The sequence below is a fragment of the Pan troglodytes genome, chromosome 1 (assembly GCF_028858775.2).
Source record: "Pan troglodytes isolate AG18354 chromosome 1, NHGRI_mPanTro3-v2.0_pri, whole genome shotgun sequence".
Taxonomy (NCBI): domain Eukaryota; kingdom Metazoa; phylum Chordata; class Mammalia; order Primates; family Hominidae; genus Pan; species Pan troglodytes.
The window spans coordinates 133,655,277-133,679,839 of record NC_072398.2 but is presented as its reverse complement, the minus strand read 5'-3'; the positions used below and the strand labels follow the sequence as shown (position 1 = coordinate 133,679,839).

The 24,563-nt window shown below is 34.7% G+C and overlaps 1 protein-coding gene across 10 annotated transcripts in view; it reads right to left on the bottom strand.

The window, feature by feature from the left end:
- DPYD (dihydropyrimidine dehydrogenase) overlaps positions 1-24,563 on the bottom strand; it is an 841,255-nt gene that overhangs the window by 419,994 nt on the left and 396,698 nt on the right. For 9 of the 10 annotated variants that reach the window (XR_001707891.3, XM_513583.8, XM_016922998.3 and 6 more), the window contains one exon: positions 15,214-15,429. The exons of the other annotated variant lie outside the window; for it this stretch is intronic. Coding sequence is in view for 8 of the 9 variants with exons in the window: in XM_513583.8 (XP_513583.3) it covers positions 15,214-15,429 (216 nt within the window). In the remaining variant the exon portion in view is untranslated. The remainder of the gene's footprint in view (positions 1-15,213; positions 15,430-24,563) is intronic. 10 annotated transcript variants of the gene reach the window in all.

Below are 24,563 nucleotides of genomic sequence, written 5' to 3'. Positions count from 1 at the left end.
GGATTATCGTTTTCTATTTTTTGCCAAATATATATGTTAAAAGGAGGAACTGTAGAATCATACAAGGCGTAGATTAATATAATGTGAGATAGTGTATCAGAGGTGATACATGCCATGCAAGCAGCACATTTTACATTCTGACACACATTTTAAGCCTTCTTTTACTCACATAATTTAGGCTTCAGATGCATTTCTCAATTGCTCACTGCAGAATAGCTGCAGAACTGAAACAAAACCTTCAGTACAAAAATGACAACCCTTTTGTTTCCACTAAATCCGTATTCTGTCATCCACTGGCAGGGAGTTTTCCAGTCATGTTCTCTGCCAGTCCTTACCAGTTTGCCAATTATACAAGCTGCTTCCCAGACATCAGACACAAATTCCACAAGACTGCTGTGCAAGCGTACCCTAATTAACCATCAGCTTAATTAGACAATTTACTGTGTAATTAGCAGGCAATTAGTCAACACCTCTCAGATCTTATTGACTGCTGTGACAGCCTTTCAGTCTTTGCACATTCCAACATTCCAATACACAACAGCGACCATGTTTCTAGCACTCTGAAACCCTGTACGACATAGTTCTGGACGGAGAAGTGGGTAATATTATATAACAAAGGAAAAAATCAATATGGAGCCTGTCCAATTATTGAACTGTTTATAAACTTGTCTTTTATTTAATACCAGAAGTCTAACATTAAAACTACTTTAATATCTGCTTCAAAATGGTTATAGAGCCAACTTCTTAATATGTTCTATTTCATGTTTTAATGTAAAACACTTTAAATTTACTATGAATTATACCCCCGATTGGCTCTGCCTATAGTAACTTGAGTAAATTTTCAATCAGTGTATCAGAGATCTACTCAATTAAATCCAATTAATGTGGCCTGGTGCAGTGACGCACACCTATAATCCCAGAACTTTGGGAGGCCAGCGCAGGAGGATCACTTGAGCCCAGAAGTTTGAGACCAGCCTGGGCAACATAACAACACCCTGTCTTTAAAAACAAAACCAAACAGAAACACATTAGCCAGGTGTGGTAGTGCACGCCTATAGTCCTAGCTACTTGGGAGGCTGAGACAGGAGGATCACTTGAGCTCAGGAGTTCAAGGATACAGTGAATCTACACTCCAGCCTGGATGACAGTATGAGACCCTGTCTCAAAAAAAGAAATCTTACTCATGTTAATAGCAGTTGTAGACACAAATCCTACAAACAGTGATAAAAAGTGTTCTGGGGTAGGGAAGCGTCTTTTAGTTTTCTTTGAGTCAGCTACGAAGAAATCACACCTCAGCATTTTAATGTTTACATTAACACTTTACATGAGTTACATGATTTTAACATTTAAATTAACACATTAATTTTACATAGAAAAGCATGTTTACAAATGTATTCCTCTGAGGTCATGTATATGTCATATAATACCCACTGCTCTTTGTAATGCAATTTCTGACCTATATAAAATATTTTCCATTATCTCGAGATTTCATGACTTGTAACTAATCAGATCCCAACAACTGTAACAAAGAAAGATCCTTTATCGCTTTTCTTTCAGAAATATTACAGAAGAGGATAAATTTTATTGAATGATTTAAAAGTCATAAGACCTTCTGTTAACCAAAAAGAACAGGAGGAAAGAATTTGTGACCACTCCTTCATAGTTTAATTGGTTAACTGCCATATACATTTTCTAACACCTGATAAACTTCCATAAGTATAAAACCACTATGACAACATAATTATTTCTGCATTATCTAAACTTTGCCATTAGCAGCAATTTTCTTTTTCTTCTTTTTGAATGTAAGGGCCTGAAAATTACCAGCAAGAACAGTTATTGAAAGGCCACAGGTTGGAGGAATCTAGAGAAGTCCATTGTGGCCTTATTGGTACCAGGTAAAGTAGAATGAGATGAGGACCGAGAGACAGGCAGGAGCTGTTTGCTGACATGATTTGTACAAAGATTCTGGATTTTATTTTAAGGGCTAAGAGAAGCCATTGAAATGTTTTAAGCAAACAGCCACGATCTGATTTAAGATGTCAAAGTCCACTCTGATGGTGCTGTGGAGGCCGGAATTTAGGATAAGAGTAGAAGCAGCAAGACTCTTTTAGGAAGCTGGTATACTATTCTGTGAGAAATGATGGGGGCTGTGATGTGGGTGGTACCAGTGGAGATGGGAAGTGACTTTCTACCCTTTAATAACTGATTACATAACTATTAATGTTTTAGTCTGGCATACAGATTATGGTAATAAGAATTATAACTTTTATTGACAGGGTATTTTACATGTTACGAATCATTTTAATATCTTTATTTTAAAAAAATTCAATCTAAGCCTCACTAGAATACTGTAAAAAGGCAGAGCAGGTATTATGGTCTATTTTGTAATTGAACATGTGGAAGTTTAGATAAGTTAACTAATTTATTAACAGTCAAATTACTTACAGAAGAGGTAACCCTCAACACTTTTCTCAAAACAAAGGGAGACAACTGTAACGTTTCAATAATAACTAGTATGATTCACTGTGAAAACCATAATTTAAAACTTAAGAGTATATTGTGCCTCTCTAGCCTTCTGCATGCAAGCTTGTTTTTCTCTTTTCATATTATAATACTTAATAAGATAATATTTGTATACATTTTATTTACCTGTGGATCTCTGTTGTCTATACAATATTTCTCTTTATATTGATCAACAGGAGATGTCCAAAAATCACACCAATGTTTGTTTATTCCCCCCATTTAAAAGCCATATACTAAGTGGCTGCCTACCTTATGCTGAGTATTGTAAAAGATCCAAATATCTTTGTGGCAATCTCACGTAACTCCAACTATCAGGAGTATAACTGAGCAAGGACCCCAGCTGCTGTGCTGTGAATGAATCCACACCTGCATGTTCACTGCAGCCACGCTTCCTGTGGCTTAGCCAATGACTGAGCAGGGCAGAGATACTAAGCAGGCCCCTTCCTGAGAGACATGAAGACTCCAGATGGCTTTGTCAAAGCTTTCTCAGTCTGCAAGGCACTCTATGATGCTCCTACTCAACCTTTCTTTCTTCTCTCCCCAATGTATGGCTTGACTTCTATTGCTGTCTTATGGCTCTCCCAGTCCTCCTCAACACCCTCCATATTGTCTCCCACAATTATTTCACCTAATCAAATCCATGCATGTTTAATCACATCTTGGCAACTGTTTCTTGGAAGATCTGGACTAAAACCTGCTGCCATATTAAAAAATTAAATGTTACTGACAAAATCCAGAAAAAAAAATCTCTATATGCAAATAGTTGTATGAAATGTAAGGGTTTTTAAATAATGCATTTTCATGTACTAAATGTCCATAAGTAAAATTCAATATGGATATTATTAATGCAACAGAATATTAAAATATACATTTTGGCTGAGACCTTAAGGGGCATTGAGATAAATCACAAAAATAAATTTTTCCCTTACAGAAATGTTCAAGTAGATAACAAAAATCTGCTTAGGGAACTCTTACACCCTTCACTCCAATATGGAAACAAAATGTTAACAAAAAGTTAGGGATGGATGTTGGAGATTATGACATGGTTTCTTTGGAGCATGCTTCTGGGATTATATGAGTCCCACTGTCATCCCAAATCCTGAGAGACAGCTTTTAAAAGGGACCCTTCAGAGCACTTTATATGTGTTCCCTGCAGTTTTATTTTCTTTTTTGGAGGTTGGTGCACCGTATACAGTGTCCCACTCTGCTTGATATATCGAAAAGGTCTGAGTTGTCTGTTGCTAAAAGATGAGCTAAAAGAGATGCAACTGTACAGCAACTAGCCTATATTCCTAGAATTTGTCAGGGTAAAGGAAATGTAAGATTTTCCTGTGGACCAATTAAGGGACCCATATTTAAATAAGTAACGTGAAGTCACCTTAAGCTCTGTTCAATATGGTCCCTTGGAAAGGCAAACGTGTTGCAGCAGAGAAAAGCTAAGTTACTCAATAGCTTCCTAGGAGTTTCCTAGAGAGCAAGCTATGACCAAAGATTCAAAAGCACCATAGGGAAGAGTTCCCAAGTGATGGGAAGTATTTTTGAAGAATGCTTGGAGGTACCCATTAGATAAACGTTAGTCTAAACAAAAGTATGTCTCCTAAAGAGGAATATTATAGCTGTACAAAATTATATTTAGCCATGAAAGTGAAAATACTCTTCAAGAGGTAATAATATTTATCAATTTAAAATTCATTATATTGCTGAAAAATGTATTAAATTGCAAAATAAAACTGGTTGATAAGAGGAGGGAGGTAGTCAGTCAGCAGGTTCCCTTTGCAGGGCCTGGTGGTCACGAGATCTGATTTCCAAAGGCTTCCATTCAGGAAAGGGGCCGGGGGGTGGGGTGGAGTTTAAAAGGAATCCATTCCCTCTTGTGTCCATTGAGTAAAATTCTATAAGAGCTCAGACAATGGAGAGAAGATAACCATTGATTAATGTAGCTCCAGGGGACTTGGGTGGTCATTGGCCTTTTAATATTTGAAGAACAATAAATGTCTCCTTACCGATAAAGAATGGTAAAATTAAGGTATAGACGATGCAAACATAAACCTGGTGATAAAACCAGTTTTGTCAGAAAAGAGAGTTTGTATGAGGAGAGAAGTGAAAGTTATTGTCGAAATGATAAACAGTAGTTGTATTATGATTAACAGTCTCTTCCAAATTGAATTATGTAATTTCTTTGCTTAAACCTCTTAACAACAGGTTCCCTGTTTATACAACAATATTTAAATTCCTAACCCCACAGGCCTTTCTCACTATCTCTACAGCTACTTATACCATTTCATGAGACATCGTGCTGCATCTTACATATGCTCGGTTCTCTCATGACCATGACTATCCATGTGCTATCCCTTCTCCCTAGAATAAAGACAGTTTAAATGTGAAGAAAATAAAAAAAAAATTGAAAATAAAAAATTATTAAAAAATTAAAATTATAAAATAATTTTAAAAATAAAATATTGCATATTAAGTAACATTTTAGTATTAAGTGACATTTTAGTCTAAGAATTCCTGTGGCCTTAAGTCATCTTATATCTTTTGGTGTATATATTTTCTGAACTACAGTTTAAGTTGTCTAAAGTGAATACCATACATACACACATATACACACACACAAACACACACTCGAAAAATAGTATATATAAAAGGACATTATAAGAGCTCTCAAAATACATCAAATCTTGCCCAGATACCTAAAAATGGTACTTTCTTTAATGACATTTTAAGCTAATTTTTCACATAAATAGAGGGTAAATTTGGCAGGATAGAAGTGAGAAACTGTTTCAGACACATGAGATATTGTAGAAAAACATGCAAATGAAGAAAGCAGGGCAGGATGAAAAGGGCAATGGGCTTAGCTGAAGTGAAAGAAGCAGATGAGGCAGTGGGGTAAGAAAAGGTAATTGGTGTGTGATAGGGCAGTTTGAGTGAATATTTAACTAACACACCAGTAACTTCCTTGAGTTAGTGACACTTTATTTCTCATGACACCTCATTTCAGAAATAGTGGTACTTGAATATTAAGCACATTGCTAGTCCTTTAGGAAAAAGGAGCATACAGCGAACTGTAATTTTACTAAAACAGAGTCAGTCTTGTAACAAAATAGCCAATGTAGGTATGCCTTTAATAAAAATCCGACAGTAAGGTAATCATGGTATAAAGTATTTAAAATGAGTATAAAGAATATCATTACATAGTAATTACTAGAATCTTATTAAAAAGCAATAAAGAAAATACAAAGGCAAGGAGAATATTATGAAATTCAATCCAACTAATTTCAACCAAAGACTGTATCATCTTAACATACCCAAAATATGGAGATTTTTAACTGGTTAAATTTAAAATTCACAGAAGAATTATGTGAGACAGAATAAGGGTAAAATCAGTTTCTCAAACAGCAGGACTGTACTTTAAGGAAATTTCCATTAACCATAATTATGAGAATTTTCCATTAACCTTGACACCAGTTGCTTTTTTTAAAAAAGGAAACTGAATAAGAGGTACTTTCCATTACAAGTTAGATTCATCTACCAGCTAACCCAGATCAAAATTGTACACGTCAATTTATATTATTAAAAAGTCTATTTGAGTTTCACTTTGTCCACTCTACCAAAATGATTAACTAATTAACAGGTGTGAAATCACAGCCTGAAATGGGAAAGTGGTGAAGATGTAATTATATTGGAAAATTGATTAGTCTGCTTCATGGTTAAAAATATTACTTTGCCTATAATTAAAAGATTTTTACTTAATATTCGAAATACATGCATTAAATTGTGTTTGAAAGCATCTTTATCTATATTTTTTACTTAACAGACTAAGTCTGGCAAACATGGTATGATTGCGAACAGAGACTGATTTAAAACTTTAAGGATAGACAGTGGTGTATTCATTAGATTCTAACTTGCAAGATTTAGCTTCAATATTGAATGTGTACACACAAGTGTGCAAGCACACATACAGGTTCTTTTGTTGATGAAGAAATGAGGGTTACGTCATAGAAGAGCTTGCTAAATAGTCTTGAAGTGAACACTTGGATGAAATCTCCCATAGGAGTACTATATGTGAACTGTAGCCATTTAATAAACTAATTCTTTATAATTTGAGGATGAGTTGATTTTATGAGTTTCAATAAAATACGTCTAAGTTATAAGAACCTAGCTAGGTGATAAACTATTAGTATACAGAAGTCATCTCAGTTTTCAGCATGTTAAAAGTCTCCCAGATAAAAAGCTTACATTGAATTTATTTAAACAATTATAACTCCTAGTTAATGTATATTATCAGGAAAACAATATTATGCAATAAATAGAAAATAATCATATACAAAATTGGAAGCTAGAACTATAGCAGCAAAAATAATGCACTGGACTATTGTTAATTTATTGTTTCATAGACTTTCATGATGAGGTAATAGATAAACTCTTAATAATAATTAAGTAAATCAGTTTTATTTAATCTTTTAAAAAAATCCAGATCTTTATTTCTAACGAGGTTTCCAAAATGAGTTACAAAAATAAATTGTGATGTTCTGTATTGTAATCCATAGAGAATTACCCAGGCTCTAAAATATTATTACATGACATGTTTGTGAAATTTTCAACTTTAAATATTATCTTTAGCATTTACAGTCCTGACAATGTTATTCCTCAGTTCTCGTCTAGTTGATAGGTGCTAGCAATTTGTGCAATTTGTGCAAACGCAGGAGCAACTTCCTCTCAATTAAGATAATGTGGATTGAAACAAGTTTCTTGGAATCCACATGGGAGAACAGACAACCTACATGGTAAAAAGTCTGCAAACCTTATTATGAAAAGAAAAACAGAACTATTTAGAAAGGAAAAAGAAAAGGCTTATGGATAGGACATGAGAGCTGTCTCCAAGTAACTGAAGAGCTGTCATGTGGAATTGTGGTTCAAATTAGAATACTATAATTATTCATTCATCTAACAAGTATGTATTGCGTCCTTTCTATCTGCCAGACATTGTTCTTGGCACTGGGCATGCTGTAGTGAGCAAGAAAGACAATATCTCTCTACTTACAGAGCTTACTTCGAGTGGCTAAAACAGAACATAAATAAGCAAACAAATAGATGACCAAGAGCATGGCAATTTCATATGGTGATAAGTGCAGTGAAGAAAAAAACAACCAATGTAATGTGGGATGGAGAGCCTGGGTTTTGAATGGTTAACAAGAGCTTCTCTGAGGAGGTAACTTTTGATCTGAGAACTGATTAAGAAAAAAGAGCCAGTCATATAAATATCTGAGAGAAGAGCATTCCAGGCAGATCAAACACCAAGCAAAATGGTCCTAAGACAGGGAGGAAGTTGCCATGTTGGAGAACTAGAAAGGGGGCCAGTGTGGCTGGCAAAAAATTGGCTTCTGATGACAGAAGATTCACAGAAGCTGTTAAATCAAAATGCTCTCTTGTATTCTCTCTGAAATTGCACATAGAAATATAAAATTTCTGTGCAACTTTTATTTCTCAATAGAAAGACAAGCATAGGTGCCACTCTATACGAAGCAGTGGGTAGAAAGTCCTCAGTGTAAATGCTCAGGCTGAACTCTAAGTCTCTGAAGACATGAATGCAGTCAAACTGCCTTCATTTTAGACATAAAGTAATATGGTCCAGAAAGGACACATTATGTAAAAGCATGATATAGTGGAAATTGCAGGGATTTGTATCAAATAGACCTTGGTTCAAATCCTGACGTGGTGGATTTCAGTGTTTTGATGGGAGGGGCCATTTCCATGCTGTTACAACCTGATCTGGTCTTGTGATGTGCCCTAAAGAATGGAACACAATGAAAATTATATTGTGCAACTTCCGAGCCTTGGCATCAAGAGGATTTGCAACTTCTCCTCCTGCCTTTTTTGTAGCACTGACAACTTGTGAACAAGTCCAGTGTAGTCTCTTTGAAGATAAGACCATACAGAGATACAGGCCTAATCATGTCAGCTGAGGACCCAGGCATGTGAATGCAATCATCCAGGACCAGCCATCAGCCAGCCACCAAACAGTCTGTCAACTGATTGCAAATCCATGAGTGAGAACAACTAATATCATGTGGAGCAAAGGCAAGTCAACCCAGCTGAGCCTTGGCCATACTGCCAAACTGTCGAAACAAGAGCAGAAAACGTGTTGCTGCTTTTGGTAAGGTTGTCTGATATGCAGCAATAGGTAAGTGATGCTGAAATAGGTTATGTTTGCTAGCATAACAAAATATAAAACATGTGGCCCTGGCTTTGGCATTGTGAGGCAGGAAGAGCCTTCAAAAACCAAGAGTAAGATCTTAGTAAAGGCTGGAAGAATGGTGAACAAACTGTTAGTAGAGGTTTAAAATATGGTATGAAAATTGTTATTGGAGGGTTGGAAAAGTGGCCTGTATTATGTGGTGACAGAACAATTGGCAAGAATGTCAGCAGTGATAATTTGGAAAACAGAAAGTGAACATAATACATCTCTAGACAGAACACTGAACGTGTTCAGTTGAGTGTTTCTACCCAAGTGTGATAAGGTACTAAAAGAGAGAAAAGAGCTAAATAAGGCTATATTTAAATTTGCCATGCAAAACAGACAGAATCCAAGGGACCTAGGACACACTGGGTCAGAAAATAAACTATTCTTTATATTTGTTCTCTCCTAGATGGAAAAAAGATTCTCAAAATAAAGTACCTTAAAGATAATCTCAAGAATATTTCAGTAAGACAGTTTGTTAAGACTTTAGAAAGACCTAAGGCAGGTCCTAGTAGATTCTCTCAGGGCTTCTAACATTCCTAAAGACATTGTACCACAACAGCAAGGCATATCCAAAAATAAAAGAAATCTGTTTAAAAAGAATTATGGATGTGACTTTGGGCATCAATTTAGTCCTTAATAGATTCAAAATTATGTTAAGAGAGTTTTATGATGATATCACCATGAGTTAGGATTAAAAGAAACAATTCAAAACAAAGAGAGGAATAGGGTGCTATAACTTTATTTGGGCAGGAATAGGCTGACAAAACTACTCAGCTGTCAACAGGGGCCATCATTAGCCATTTACAAAACAAACAAACAAACAACAACAACAACAGAAAAACTCAGAGGAGAAAATCAGTAGCCCAGAGATAATCAGTAGCCCAGAAGGCAGAGCCAATAGTAGATAGGAAAAATGTATTAGGACATCCTTACCAAGGAGCATAAATGGACCCTGATTCTCCATCCTTGGAGCAAGAGGCCCTGAAAATATGTGCCAAACTGAATTTCAAAATTGCTATGGACAAGTGATTGCTATGTGCCTTCCATTTCTCCAGTTTCTAAAGGAGATTTTATCTACTGTGGTTCTCTTGACTGTATCGTTTTGTGTTGGGTGTATGGAAGATAGAAAACATGTCTTTCTATATCACAGAATCCTCAGTAAAAAGAAACTAAAACCAAATAATCTCATAGGCATTTGGACTTGATGAAGATCATAAGATAATGAACCTTGAGCCTAATGCCATGATTAGATGATATTTTGGGTGTCTTGGAAAGGAGTGGATGCAGTTTACATTTGGGAGGGATGTGAACTGCTCTAATCAGAGGGCAAGTTAGGACTGTTTGCAAAGATGGCTGCAATAATCCTTTCCTACTTCTATGCATGTCCCTTTGTAATGTGGTTTTGCAGTTCTTTTTATCAATAAGCGGATGGCATTTACCTACTTCATGAACATACATTGACTTTGTAACATGCTTTGAATAAAATACGGAAGTAACACTGTGTAGACTTTGGAGTCTTTGTGTCAAGAGATCTTTCAGTTTCCACTCTTGTCCTCCTAGAACACTACTAGCCTTGTGAAGTAGCCTTATCAAACCTAAACCAGCCACCTTGATAAGACATTGTGAGGCAAGAGAGATTATGAAGAGATAGAGAGAAAAGCTCAGCCATCTCCGCAATTATAGCAATCCCACATGATTGCTATATGCCCCACATGAGGCTCCAGACACATTAGTGGAACATCTTGATCCCCAGGGATCCAAACAACCAACTGTAAATGCATGATTGAGGCCAGCTGACACCCTGTGAAGTAGGAGAACTGATCATGCATGCTGAGCCCAAATTGCCAACCCACATGACTATAGTCAAATAGATAACTGTTGTCTTAAGTCCTGGACAATTTATTTAACTTTCTCAGACTATTATTTCATCTGAAAACAATACTATCTATCTTATAAACGGATTGTGAGGATTAAATGAAATAATTTACAAAAACATTTAGTCTATACATCCTAAGCACTGAATATAGGGTATCTAATAATGTGAATAATGATAACAACTATAACAATGACCTATAATATTACACATGTCCAAGACAGTGATTTAGAAGCAGCTTTGGATTAAGACCAGGGCCTCCCAGGCCAAAGTACCTTTCCCCACACTACACTGCTTCTCCATATTTGTTAGATTTTTTCTAATGTATTTATTTACTTGTGGAAAACAACAACAACAACATTTTATTTTAAATAATTCATTTATATTAATATTACTCTTATTTATTCCACGATGTATCAGAGGGCAGAACTATATATAAAACATGGATGAAATTTATGAGAAGGGTGATATGGGGTCAATAAAAGGAACATATTTCTAAAACAGATCTTTCTACAGTCATACAGGTTATATTGCCTTAAAGATGTAGTATATTCCTTGTCACTAAAAGCATTCAAGAACAGGTTACATTTCTTCTCTCAGGACTACCAATACATGCAGTTAGAAGTTAGGCCAGCCGATTTTTACGTATCTTCTTAATATTGTGTGATACTTGCCCTGTTTTCTCAAAAATTATCTGCATTTTAAAGGCTTATACAACAACCTAAGTCTTAAACCACAATCTATACATTCAGAAATTTCACTGACATTTTCATTTTTAGACACGTATAGATGCACCATAGAAAAGCAACATAGAATATGAAAATTTTTTAATTGGCCTTTTCTCCTTCGATTGAGATCAATACTCAAAACATTCAATTCTTTTATGTGTTAACTGTCTGTTCATATACTGGGAAAAAAATAAACTCGATATGCTCTTGCCAAAAAAATCTATGTATTCATTTATCCAGCGAATATTTATGAAACATTTATCAAGCCTCTCCTATACATTAAGCTTTGTGCTATGGGGTATAAGGCTGTGTTTTACAGAAACAGCTACATAAATACTTTGATGCCAAAAAAAGAGGCTTAAATATTTTCAGTCTTTACTTCTTAGCATTTTATAAGAGAGACCTATTACATGGATACTTATTTACCTAATTTGATACTTATTAAAACAAAATCTATTCATTTGAGATATTTTCATAATTAAAGTTAATCACAAGTTAATCTATGTATAGAGAGGGCTCACAAGTGAAGTGAACTGTTGCTTGGGTTTAGATTTGATTTAGGATAGAAATAAATACTTCTTAATTTATTTATCTGTGCAGTAATGAAGCTATGCAACTTGCAGTTTCATGTTACAGATTTGCAGTATATAATATGTAGCTCTCCAAGAGAACAAAATTTATGGACAAGATTAATGAAAACAAAATGTTTTTATCTACTTCCTATCAATATAATGTGAACACAGGTCAAGGGGTTATTTTATGTGAAGTCCAAACCATTTCTAATATTCCCTCTTAAACAGATCACTTCTCTGTTTTGTCATGATAATTTAGTTTTAATCAAGCTTGACAGATCGATTTCTCTCCCACCTTTCAAAATTTAAACTTGGAGCCGATATACATTTATATAGAAAAATGATTTCATAACTATATTTTAAATATGACTTTACTATCTTTATAAAACATAAATAGAATCTCAAGAAAAGCAACCTTGTTATTTTGAAACATTCTTGGAAAGACAGATTTGAAGAGGAAGAATATAGTTAATAAAAGCCATTTTTGATGTTATTTAACACAAAAGCAAACAGATCTTTTCATATTTGACATTAAAAATATGATCATTTGCCTTTTTAAAGAAAGCACATACAGCTTTTATATAGACTGCACAGTAAAGAATAATAATATTTCTGTTTACTGAGATATCAACTGGCATTTCACTGTAAGTCAATGGTCTATCGGTGCTACAGCATATTAGACCTCAATCTGGCATCTACAAATGTCAAGAGTATAATATATATATATATATATATATATAGGATGAAAATCAAAAGCATGTTCCAAACTCCGAAAAAAATAAAAAAAGGGAAACAAAGTTCACGCAAACATATTTGCTGCAGAAATCAGTGCAATATTCAGCTGTCAATCCAGAAAAACAACGAGGGAGCCACACTGTCAGTAGGACAGGATAATAAAATTTCTAGCAGATGTTCAGTCAGGGCTCTAATTTTCACTGAACTCCCTTGGTAAGCATTTAATTTCTTTATCATATGCAAGCTTGGCAAATTGTACTTCATCAAAATTGTATTGTGAAATATTAATATTTCATATGATAACAAAACCCCATAGAATAACCTTTGTCATATTAAGAGCATCCAAATTTCAAATGTCAAGATTCTGAATTTTAATTCATTTTAAATAGATTCTTCAATTGCCATAATAAATTATAATAAGGCTAATCTAAATTGGTATACTATAATGTCACCGAAATGTATAGTACATGTAATATTTTAATAGACGTCTTTAGTAAAAGGCTGTGGGGAAATAAGTATGTTCATACTACTGAGTTGTATACTACCAACATTTCATCAATAGGAAAGCATAGAAATAAGAAATAAGCACATACGATGTAATTATATATTCACAAATTTAATCACTAATTAGGAACCAGATAAGGAAACAAAAAAAGTAGACCTCTATGAGGCAAACGGACTACTCTGCAAAATCACGTATGGAAAATAATCTTTTTTGAAAATGGCATTACATAAGCCCAAGGTGGCTTCATTATTTTTGTCATTGCAATTTGCAGAAATATGTTTAAAATAGTCTGCACAATATTTTGTTGTACCCACCATCAAAGTAAGTAAAATAGGGTTTCCAAAAAACCCCGCATGGTTACATTTCATGTGCCAAATTTAATTTCCATTTGTTCATAACTCCCCTTTTGAACCAGCATCACAGACTTCTAAATTGATAGATTAAATTCAAATTGGAGGTTTAGAAGGAAGTTAGCTTCCACATTTATTTCTGCTGGTGATTCTAATAAAGGCAAGTGCTCCTAGGTTACTGAAAGACACAGCATCACAAATCAATGCATGTCACCAACAGTGTAAAGACTGATGTCTCTGATTAATCAGAATTCAATTATTGCAAGTGAAGAAAACATCAAATTCAAAGCAGCAAACACCTTTTTTTTTCAGCTATAATTCTTCACCTGTGCCCAATTAGCCATCTATTTCGGTTTACATATATATTTTTTAATAGCATAACTAATATAGTCAGTATATGCTATCTGAGACTCAGTTTTCTCCAATAGATTAAACATTTGATTATAGCTTCTCAGTAATTCTTAAAGAATCAATTGAAACAAAGACAAATATACTATCAATATTCTACAAGGTTATAAACAATTGATTCATGGTATTCTAAAGCTGAATCTAGTATATTCTGTTACGTTTTACACTTTGTTTAATAAAATATTCAGTTGATTTATTTGAAAAAATAACTTCTCTTTAAATATAAAAAATCTTTACGAAGGATTTTTTTCCTGCACTGTTTTTTTTTTCTAACTTTTGAGAATTGTCTAGATTTTCCTGACCACACTTACACATTGCATCTTGTAAAGCTGTCAGAGTAAGACAGCCTTAATGTTTTAGCCATAATAATGCCAGCTATTGATCCTAGTAAGAGGAAAAAGAAAGAGAGAATGTGCTTAATGGGGCATGTTTGTTCTCTATTATTTTCTTTGCCTAAGGATAAAGCGGATTCAAATAATGATACTCTTTTCTTAGTCACTAAATTCACACATTCATATACATTAATTATTACTAACTACCAGTTAGTATTAAATACATTGAGAGGTTTAGCATTTGTAATTTATCAATAAATGGTCTAAAAATGTTAAAGTCTGTTGTTCTTTTCTAATTCAAAACCATATAAGGATGCAATCCTCTTGTATAAAGCATCTTACTTTGAAAACATGCATTTATATGCTTTGTGTACTTTAAAGACTCAATCTCAACTTTAATACGTAGTTTATTTCCTACTAAGTATAAGATGTCCACTTCTGGTTAAGTACAAAGTCATAATGTTAAATGAAACTCAGGGTATTTGTTTTTGAGAAAGGTTTCTGCATTCCAAATTTATAAAGAATCTATCTTATTACCAATACCAATAAGTTACACTGAGATTCTTTTCAACATAAATTGAATTCCAGAATTTTGTGCAAACCAAATCAATTGTGTCCCTATCTTTGAGCTGAGGCATCCAAAAATAATGAAACAATTAATAATACAAAAATAAGGGTTTGAGATTATTAAATGAAAAAGTCACTTTCGTAATATTTATATCTTTGTTGCTTCCTAGACAATACTAAATGAGCAATATATGCCTGCCCCTTCTTCCATGGGACAGAAAGGAAGGAAAGAAACTAAAGATTAATGTGTAATGATAGGTCTTGTCAAATAGTTTAATAAGTAGTATTTTTTAGTAAAAAAATCCATTATAATGTTTATACCTTAATTAAAATATACGATAGACATTTCTATATGACTTCAATAATATTTTCTTACCTTATCAAGAGAGAAAGTTTTGGTCAGGGCAAAACCCCATCCAGCTTCAAAAGCTCTTCGAATCATTGATGTGCTGGTGGCTGGAGTTGCGCTAGCAAGACCAAAAGGATTTATAAACTTCAATCCGGCCATTTCTACACTAATGTCCACCAGATCAATAGGAGTGTAAAAGAGGGGTAGTTCAGGCTTGGCAGAAACGGAAGCTCCATATTGTGACTGCAAAATACAAACCAATACTTGGTTTCATATTACATCTAAATTGTCCATATAATATTTCACCAAAAAAATCACTTCAACACAGCATCCGAATTAATATAGATTACAACAGTCTGTTTACAATGAAAAAAACTGGCAAAAAGTCAGTTAGCAGTGAACTGAATTCATATAATATCCCCTTTTAATTTCAAAGGCAGTATGAAGAGTATTAGCAGAAATAAAATCAATTAAATCGACAAACAACTGTATTTAAAACATACTGAGATTCAAATACAAAAGGGAATAATTTTAGAATTTTTCTCCCTGGTCCAATCCAGTCTCTTTGTACTTAAGTTATGAAAATACCTTTAGTGCTCAGAGATATGGGCAACGGCAAGTCAGGAGGCCTAAATTCAATTTCCAGTAATTTCACTACTGTTTAGGCGACTTTAGGAAAGGGAACTAATAAGTCCCTGTCTTTTCTTCCCTATAGTTTTCAGTATAGCAGCAGGAATGCTGCTCTCCTAATTTCTACCTCACAGGAAGACTGGAAAATTCAGGAAATCATAAGCTGCAGGGAGACATTTAATTTGGAAAGTGGGTAGTGTTCTCATATGCATTACGGGGGTTTGTTCTTTTTTCTGAAAACAAATAGGTCCCAAATAGTTTACGTCAAAATCTTCGACTGGCACTCAAAACTGTAAATTTACCTTTGTTAAATGATCATGGTAATAATGCTTCTTTGCAGGATTATTGGAATGATTTAATAAAAACACTTACTCTTAGCACATGGCACACTGAAACATCATACATAGGTGCTTGCTAAATGTTGTCTCCTTTTCTGACTGGGGAGGTTATTAAAGATTGCATCAGGCCTTTTGTTTGTAAAGTGTCTCTCTCACTCCATTCCTCCCTCCCCTTCTCTCTCTCTATCTCCAAAAGACAAATAACATTGGAAAATATAAAAAGGATGAATTTTCTCAGCCAAAGCGGTTACTGAATGGACAGGGCTAGTTAATTCAAAAGTAGAAATCCGTTCTCTTGTGAATCATCACTCAAAAGAAAAGTTATTTGAGCAGAACTTTAATTTTATAGGAGTGTGTCTTGTGTAGATAAAGATTTCCATGACTTGCATAGAAATTATTTCTGGCCCTCCACCACTTACAATGCAAAGCAAAGTTCACTTAATATGTAAAAAGGCATCAAACTTGTCAATTGAAACACTAATGTGTCTCTGGTACATGCGAAGAGATGCCTGATGGGATCCAGGCTTCAGCTATGGCAGGCACCTTCTCCCAGGGATGTTCTGGGCTTCAAGGCACATTTCTGAATATTGGTTAGTCTGGGTGTGAACATAATTTTTCTGTCCTCACATAGGATTGCTATACTATTAAAAGGATTATTAGCAAATACAAAAGCTACAATGTAAAATATAGGAAATTGGAGGTTAATTTGAGGTGTGTGTATGTATATCTGTCCACGCATGGATGTTTACAATGACAAAAACTGGCAAAAAGTCAGTTAGCAGTATACCGAATATATATGATATCATCCTTTTTAAATTTCAAAGGCAGTATGGAAAGTATTATCAATTAAATAAACAAACAAACAACTTTATTTAAAACATACTGAAATTCAAACACAAAAGGGAATAATTTCAGAATTTTTCTCCTGGTCCCACTAACCAGCCTCTTTGTACTTAATTTATGAAACCTTGCTTGATGGTATTTTCTTAGCTTTGTGTAATCATAATGTAAATTCAATCAAGCAAGTTTTAGGGTTAGACTAAAGAAGAATTTCCTGACACTACAGGTTGATTAATATCAGTAAAAGTATAGAAGCAACTTCTCTGTCTTAGAAACAACGTTGAGCCAACTTGCCTTTGATGGCAATAGCATAACTACATATGGTCCCATGTGTCTGTACTTTACAAGGTGAAATAAGTGACCTTACAAGTATTCTTCTCTTTTTATGGCTGTGTGTTGAAATATATATTTTTTTCAATCTTACAGATGAATTTTGGTTTGTTCATAATTGTAGCTATATATGGCATTAGGCAACAGCCCAAGGAGGCAGATATATGTGTAGTTCAACTTGCATTGCTTAATTTATGTAGTTTTAAATAAATAAGTAATTGCTTTGAAATTCTTACGAACATTGCTGCCTTAATACTTAGAAAGAAAATGATTTGGACACATTTTGCAAGATTTTCCTTAAGCTTCAAAACAAAACAAAAACCAAACACAACAAAGCAAACAATAATAAAATACACACACACACACAGAGACACAATTCTTTCAAATGAGAAATACAGCTTCTTATATATTTTTTCTTTTATTCACAAAAGTGCTACTATGTATATGTGTTTATAATATAATCTAAAATCTTCACTTGTCATAGGCAGTCTTTTTTCATACTGTGCAACACAGGGCTATTTTTAGCTTTGTCTTTGTCGTGCTATAGCAACTCAGTCTGTTCAGCTTCATCATATATCCATGCCCTAATGTACACCTCCTTTTCTGAATTTTAAAAGCCTGTTCCCCCTCTGTACCCTTGCTCAGAGAACTCAAGCATATCTACTTTCACCTCCCATCACAAGGTTAATTCCTCCCAAACCTCAGTTGCAATCTCCAAACTCAGATTTCCAAGAGACGTCAAGGCCTTTGGATGTAGATGCTTTGCTCTTACACTTTAACCTCAACTCTTTTATCTCATCATATTCCCTCCTAACAAATATGTTATCTAGATTTTCAATTTCAGACAATACTATTTTTCCATTCATCCAGTAGTGTTAGTAAATAACAGATATAAGGAAACAACCTAGGTGTTGAACAATGGGGATAGGTTCCATAATGGCTATATTGTAAAAAGGAATGCTATGCTAGTATCAGAAATGATACAGAAGAAAATAATTTATTGACATGAAAGAGGGTTTATTATGTACAAAGTAAAACTGTGAGTTAATATTATAATATTATATGTAAATTCCAAGTTTTGGTGGAAAAACATATATATCTATTTTGCTGTACGTTTCTGTTTATCCATCAATCACAAAAGATAAACATCAACATGCTAGGAGAATTACATCCCAGAATCAGGGTTTTAGATGACCTTTAATTTTTAAATTTTTGCTTATTATAATTTGCATATTTTCAATAATAAATACAAGTTAATTGATGAGATAGATTTGAAGGTATACTAAAACAATTTTTAAAAGCCATGTGTGTTAGTTCATTTTTACACTGCTGTTAAAGACATGCTCAAAACTGGGCAATTTACAAAGGAAAGAGGTTTAACTGGACTTACAGTTCCACCTGGCTGGGGAAGCCTCACAATCATGGTGGAAGGCAAGGAGGAGCAAGTCACATCTTACATGGATGACAGCAGGCAAAGAGGGAGAGCTTATGCAGTGGAACTCCTCTTTTTAAAACCATTAGATCTTGTGAGACTTATTCACTATCATGAGAACAGCACAGGAAAGACCTGGCCCCATGATTCAATTTCCTCCCAACGGGTCCCTCCCACAACACATGGGAATACAAGATGAGATTTGAGTGGGGACACAGTCAAACCATATCATCATGATACTCTAAAACCCATTAAGTGAAGCTCAAAGTAAAGAGCCTGCCCTTTAGTTTCCTCCATAGAGTGTCCTGAATCAACTTTTTCAGTTCTATGTATTATTATGTAGAGCTAGAACAATCAAAGAGACTATCTACTTTAAAAGTTTTATTTTACAAAGAGAAAACAAAAGCCAAAGGAGGCTAAATGAATATCTGTAAGTTGCTCAGTTACTGGTAAAGCCACAATAAAATATATAGTTTGCTGTCTTGTTGGCTTATGTTCTTAAGCCACCCCTCAGAAATAAAATGTTTCAATCATTGCTTCTCAAAAATACTTTGTGCCTCCCTACCTCTGCACTTTTCACATTCCATCTTTCTTCTCCATCTGCTGAAAATTACCCATTCTAAAGTCCTTCCCTTGTCATTATAGAGAAATTATTTTATCTGAGACACTTATAGATCATAAAAAATATTATTTTAATTAATTACATTGAAAATATTTGGTTATATGTTTAAGTATTAAAATGCATTAACTTCCCCATATTTTTCAGGAAACCAACTTAAAATTTCTTTGCATGGCATAGTCTGATTTTTTTATAACATAGTGCCAATATACCTGTTAGACTCAGTTATTAATGTTCATATAGAACTATTTTCATTCATTTACTTATTCAGCAGGTATTTGTTAAGAACTTGGGGTTAAAAAGATGAACAAAACAGACAAGGTCTCTGACATTTATATGCAAAAAAATACAAATAAATCTACCACCTACCACCAAATAAACACAAAATTTAAACTACCAATAGTTCATCACACTGTTACATGTATTTTACCTGCCTAAAATACAAATAAATCTAAGACTTTACTCATGCGTTAAACTCTTCATAATCCTTCCAAACTCAACTGATTCATTCAAGCATATACTTGTTGGGACATTTCCTTACTACCACCTATACACTTTTCTGAAGTAGTTACCTCTTTTTTATTTACTATTCCACAATTTTACTTTAGTATTATTCTTTGAGTTCTGGGATACATGTGCACAATGTTCAGGTTTGTTACATAGGTATACGGATGCTATGGTGGTTTGCTACACCCATCAACCAGTCATCTACACTAGGTATTTCTCCTAATGCTATCCCTCCCCTAACCCCCCACTCCCCAACAGGCCCCAATGTGTGATGTTCCCCTCCCTGTGTCCATGTGTTCTCATTGTTCAACTACCACTTATAAGTGAGAATATGTGGTGTTTGGTTCTCTGTTCCTGTGTCAGTTTGCTGAGAATGGTGGTTTCCAGCTTCATCCATGTCCCTGCAAAGCACATGAACTAATCCCTTTCCGAGGCTGCGTAGTATTCCAAGGTATATACGAGCCACATTTTCTTTATCTAGTCTATCTCTGATGGGCATTTGGGTTGGTTTCAAGTCTTTGCAATTGTGAATAGTGCTGCAATAAACATGTGTGTGCATATCTCTTTATAGTAGAATGATTTATAATCCTTTGGGTATATACTCAGTAATGGGATTGCTGGGTCAAATGGTATTTCTGGTTCTAGATCCTTGAGGAATCACCACACTGTCTTCCACAATGGTTGAAATAATTTACACTCCCACCAACAGTGTAAAAGTGTTCTTATTTCTCCATATCCTCTCCAGCATCTGTTGTTTCCTGACTTTTAAGTTATCGCCATGCTAACTGGCGTGAGATGGTATCTCATTGTGGTTTTGATTTGCATTTCTCTAATGACCAGTGATGATGACCTTTTTTTCACATGTTTGTTGGCTGCACAAATGTCTTCAGACAAACAGAGAGCCAAATCATGAGTGAACTCCTATTCACAATTGCTACAAAGAGAATAAAATACCAAGAAATACAACTTACAAGGAATGTGAAGGACTTCTTCAAGGAGAACTACAAACCACTGCTCAAGGAAATAAGAGAGGACACAAACAAATAGAAAAACATTTCCACGGATAGGAAGAATCAATATCATGAAAATGGCCATACTGCCTAAAGTAATTTACAGATTCAATGCTATCCCAGTCAAGCTACCAGTGACTTTCTTCAGAGAATTAGAAAAAAGTACTTTAAATTTCATGTGGAACCAAAAAAGAGCCTGTATAACCAACACAATCCTAAGCAAAAAGAACAAAGCTGGAGGCATCACTCTATCTAACTTCAAACTATACTACAAGGCTACAGTAACCAAAACAGCATGGTACTGGTACCAAAACAGAGACATAGACCAATGGAACAGAACAGAACCCTCAGAAATAATATCACACATCTACAAATATCTGATCTTTGACAAACCTGACAAAAACAAGAAATGGGGAAAGGATTCCCTATTTAATAAATGGTGTTGGTAAAACTGGCTAGCCATATGCAGAAAACTGAAACTGGACCCCTTCCTTACACCTTATACAAAAAATAACTCAAGATGGATTAAAGACTTAAATGTAAGACCTAAAACCATAAAAACCCTAGAAGAAAACCTAGTCAAATACCTCAGGACATAGGCATGGGCAGACTTCATGACTAAAACACCAAGAGCAATGGCAACAAAAGCCAAAATTGACAAATGGGATCTAATTAAACTAAAGAGCTTCTGCACATCAAAAGAAAGTATCATCAGAGTGAACAGGCAATCTACAGAACAGGAGAAGATTTCTGTAGTCTATCCATCTGACAAAGGGCTAATATCCAGAATCTACAAAGAACTTAAACAAACTTACAAGAAAACAAACAAACAACCGCATCAAAAAGTAGATGAAGGGTATGAACAGACACTTCTCAAAAGAAGATATTTATGTGGCTATTCCACAGTTTAAAATATGTTGCTACTCAGCTGTCATCATAGTCGGCTGTACATGTTAATTTTCTCTTCAAAAACAACATAAGCTCCTTGAGGACACTGACCAAACATATCTTAACCAAATTATTATCTCCATTGCAATTAAAAATATGCACGTATGTCGGGCGTGGTGGCTCACACCTGTAATCCCAGCACTTTGGGAGGCTGAGGTGCGTGGATCATGAAGTCAGGAGATCAAGACCATCCTGGCTATGGTGAAACCCCGTCTCTACTAAAAATACAAAAAATTAGCTGGGCATAGTGGCGGGCACCTGTAGTCCCAGCTACTTGGGAGGCTGAGGCAGGAGAATGGCGTGAACCCGGGAGGTGGATCTTGCATTGTGCCGAGATCACGCCACTGCTCTCCAGCCTGGGCAACAAGTGAGACTCTGTCTCAAAAAAAAAAAAAATCCATCTATATAAAATACTTATTCTTGAAGGCAATTCTTTCCTCTGTAGAGATATAAATAAAATCACCTTTTCACATGGCATCCCTCAAGTATATTTTGCAGAACTAACATATACTTCCTACATCTCCTTTTTTTCTCTAGGCTAAACATTTTTATCTTTAATAATTATTTTTAATACAAAATGCTTTTAGTATTCTAGTTATCCTTTGTCAGATATCTCATTTACCTATATGCTATGAAATTGAGGAATCCGCTAACATAGTTGAAAAGGTTAAAAATGAGAACTCGAATTTTTGCCATTTCCCTCCCTCCCTTCCCATTGTAAAGCAAGAATCATTTTATAACCTGGACATCACCATGACCTCTTTGATTGTTCAAAATACACTCAATGAAAACTAAAGAAAACTACAAAAGGAAAAGAAGCTGAAGTCCTAAAGAACTGAGATGAGAATGGTAAAAATGGAGATTAAGGAAAAGCTAAATGTCCAAGTTTTAGAGTGTAAAGATAAAGAGCAACCTTTCCTTTTTAGAAGTCCTTCCTAGACATAAGAAAAATTGAAAATAACAAGGATGTTTAAAGACTATTTTTTTAAAGTTTGCTTTCTTCACCCTTAGAATTTTTGGGGGGAGACTGAGTAAAGGTTTTATTCACTTACAATAAAATTTCTAAAAATTAACTCCATGACAAGTATAGACCATCAGGAGCCCCAAATATATATGCATTACACTTAATTTTTTTCATTTCATTGTCATCTGCAAGTTCCTTCAAGCTTCTTTACTACATACAGAATAAAGCAGAACCTCAGCATTATATAATCCCAATTGTGATCTGGGCCCTTCTCCCTCCCCGCCCTTTCTAATCTCATCTCCTATCCCTCCTTCAAAATATTTTTTGCTTCCACTTATTGAACTAGTTATAATTTCTCAAATAAAACAATATCATTAATGCATCTTTGCATTTTGCCTTTTGTTTTTTGTTTTTGCTTAGAATGTTCTTTCCTGCCGGTGTTAATGCTTTGAAAATTCCAACTAAGCCTTCAAAAGTCAGTCCTGTTGTCCTCTCCACTAAAAATCCTCCTTATGTGTGAAAAAGGGAGACAGAGGGGGAAATGATAAACTATCACTTAATGCGTATAGTGTTTTAGTTTTGCAAGGTAAAAAAGTTCTGGAGAAACATGATGTATGTGCTTAATGCCACTGGAACTGTACACTTAAAGATGTCTAAGATGGTAAATTTTATATTATGTATGTTTTATCACAATTTAACCATGAATAATTATTTTAAACTAAAAAAAAAAAAAGTCTAGTAAGCCTCTTGACAGAAGATACTGCAAAGGTGTCGTGAAGGCCAAGGGTTGAAGTTTTAAAACCTAAACTGTGTAACAGGCTCTGTAACGGGGAGAAACCCAAGAAACTTATGGTCAAGTTGAAACTCTCAAACTGCAGGAATATAGTCATTGGGGTCCCTTAGATGCAGAAAAGAAAATTAACTACAGCGAGTTATGTTTGTATTTCACATAAGAAAGAATTTTGAAATAGAGTTGTCCATTAGGGGGAGGGTCTGTCCCGGGAGATGTGAGCTCATTTCCATTGGATATGACTCAGATTATCTATTAGTCATGCCATGGGTGTGAAGTTGGAGCTAGATAAACTTTAGGATATTTTCCAAGCCCTAATTCCATGACTTTGTGATTATTATCGCCATAAACTCTGAAGTCTTGGCTGGGCACATTTTCCACAAGGGGCTTGTGGTAAAGTGTAGAACAACGAACTCAGAAAAGGCCTATTCAAAAATCAGAACTAGTCATGGTCTAAGATATATTCCCACAAAGTTCTGAGGCCAAGATAACTTACCGATATATAACCCAAGAATATTTCTGGATGTTTCAGTTACTGAGCATCCAGGAAGCCTCACCTCTGGACATTGTGTGCTAATCATCTCTTCTTTCTTTTTTTGAAAACAGTCTGTATCCATCATCAAACACCCCTAGGATGTTATCCTTCTTGATGGACACATTACAGTTTATTCAGGATATAGTTTACACCCCCAAATTTCTATCCCTAACTCAGACCTCTCCTCTGATTAGATTGTTGCAATCAGTTGGATATTTCTGATTTGTATTTTAAACTTATTACACTTGAATATTTATTAGGCATTTTAAACTGAAAACCCCTGACACAAATTTTCTGCCACCAAACCTGCTTCTTCTACAGCCTTGCCCATTTCAATGAATGGCAACTGTATCCTTCCAATACCTTTGGCCAAAAACCTTACAATCATTTGTGCCTTTTCTTTTACACCTTACAGCCAGTCTGTCAGAAAAATC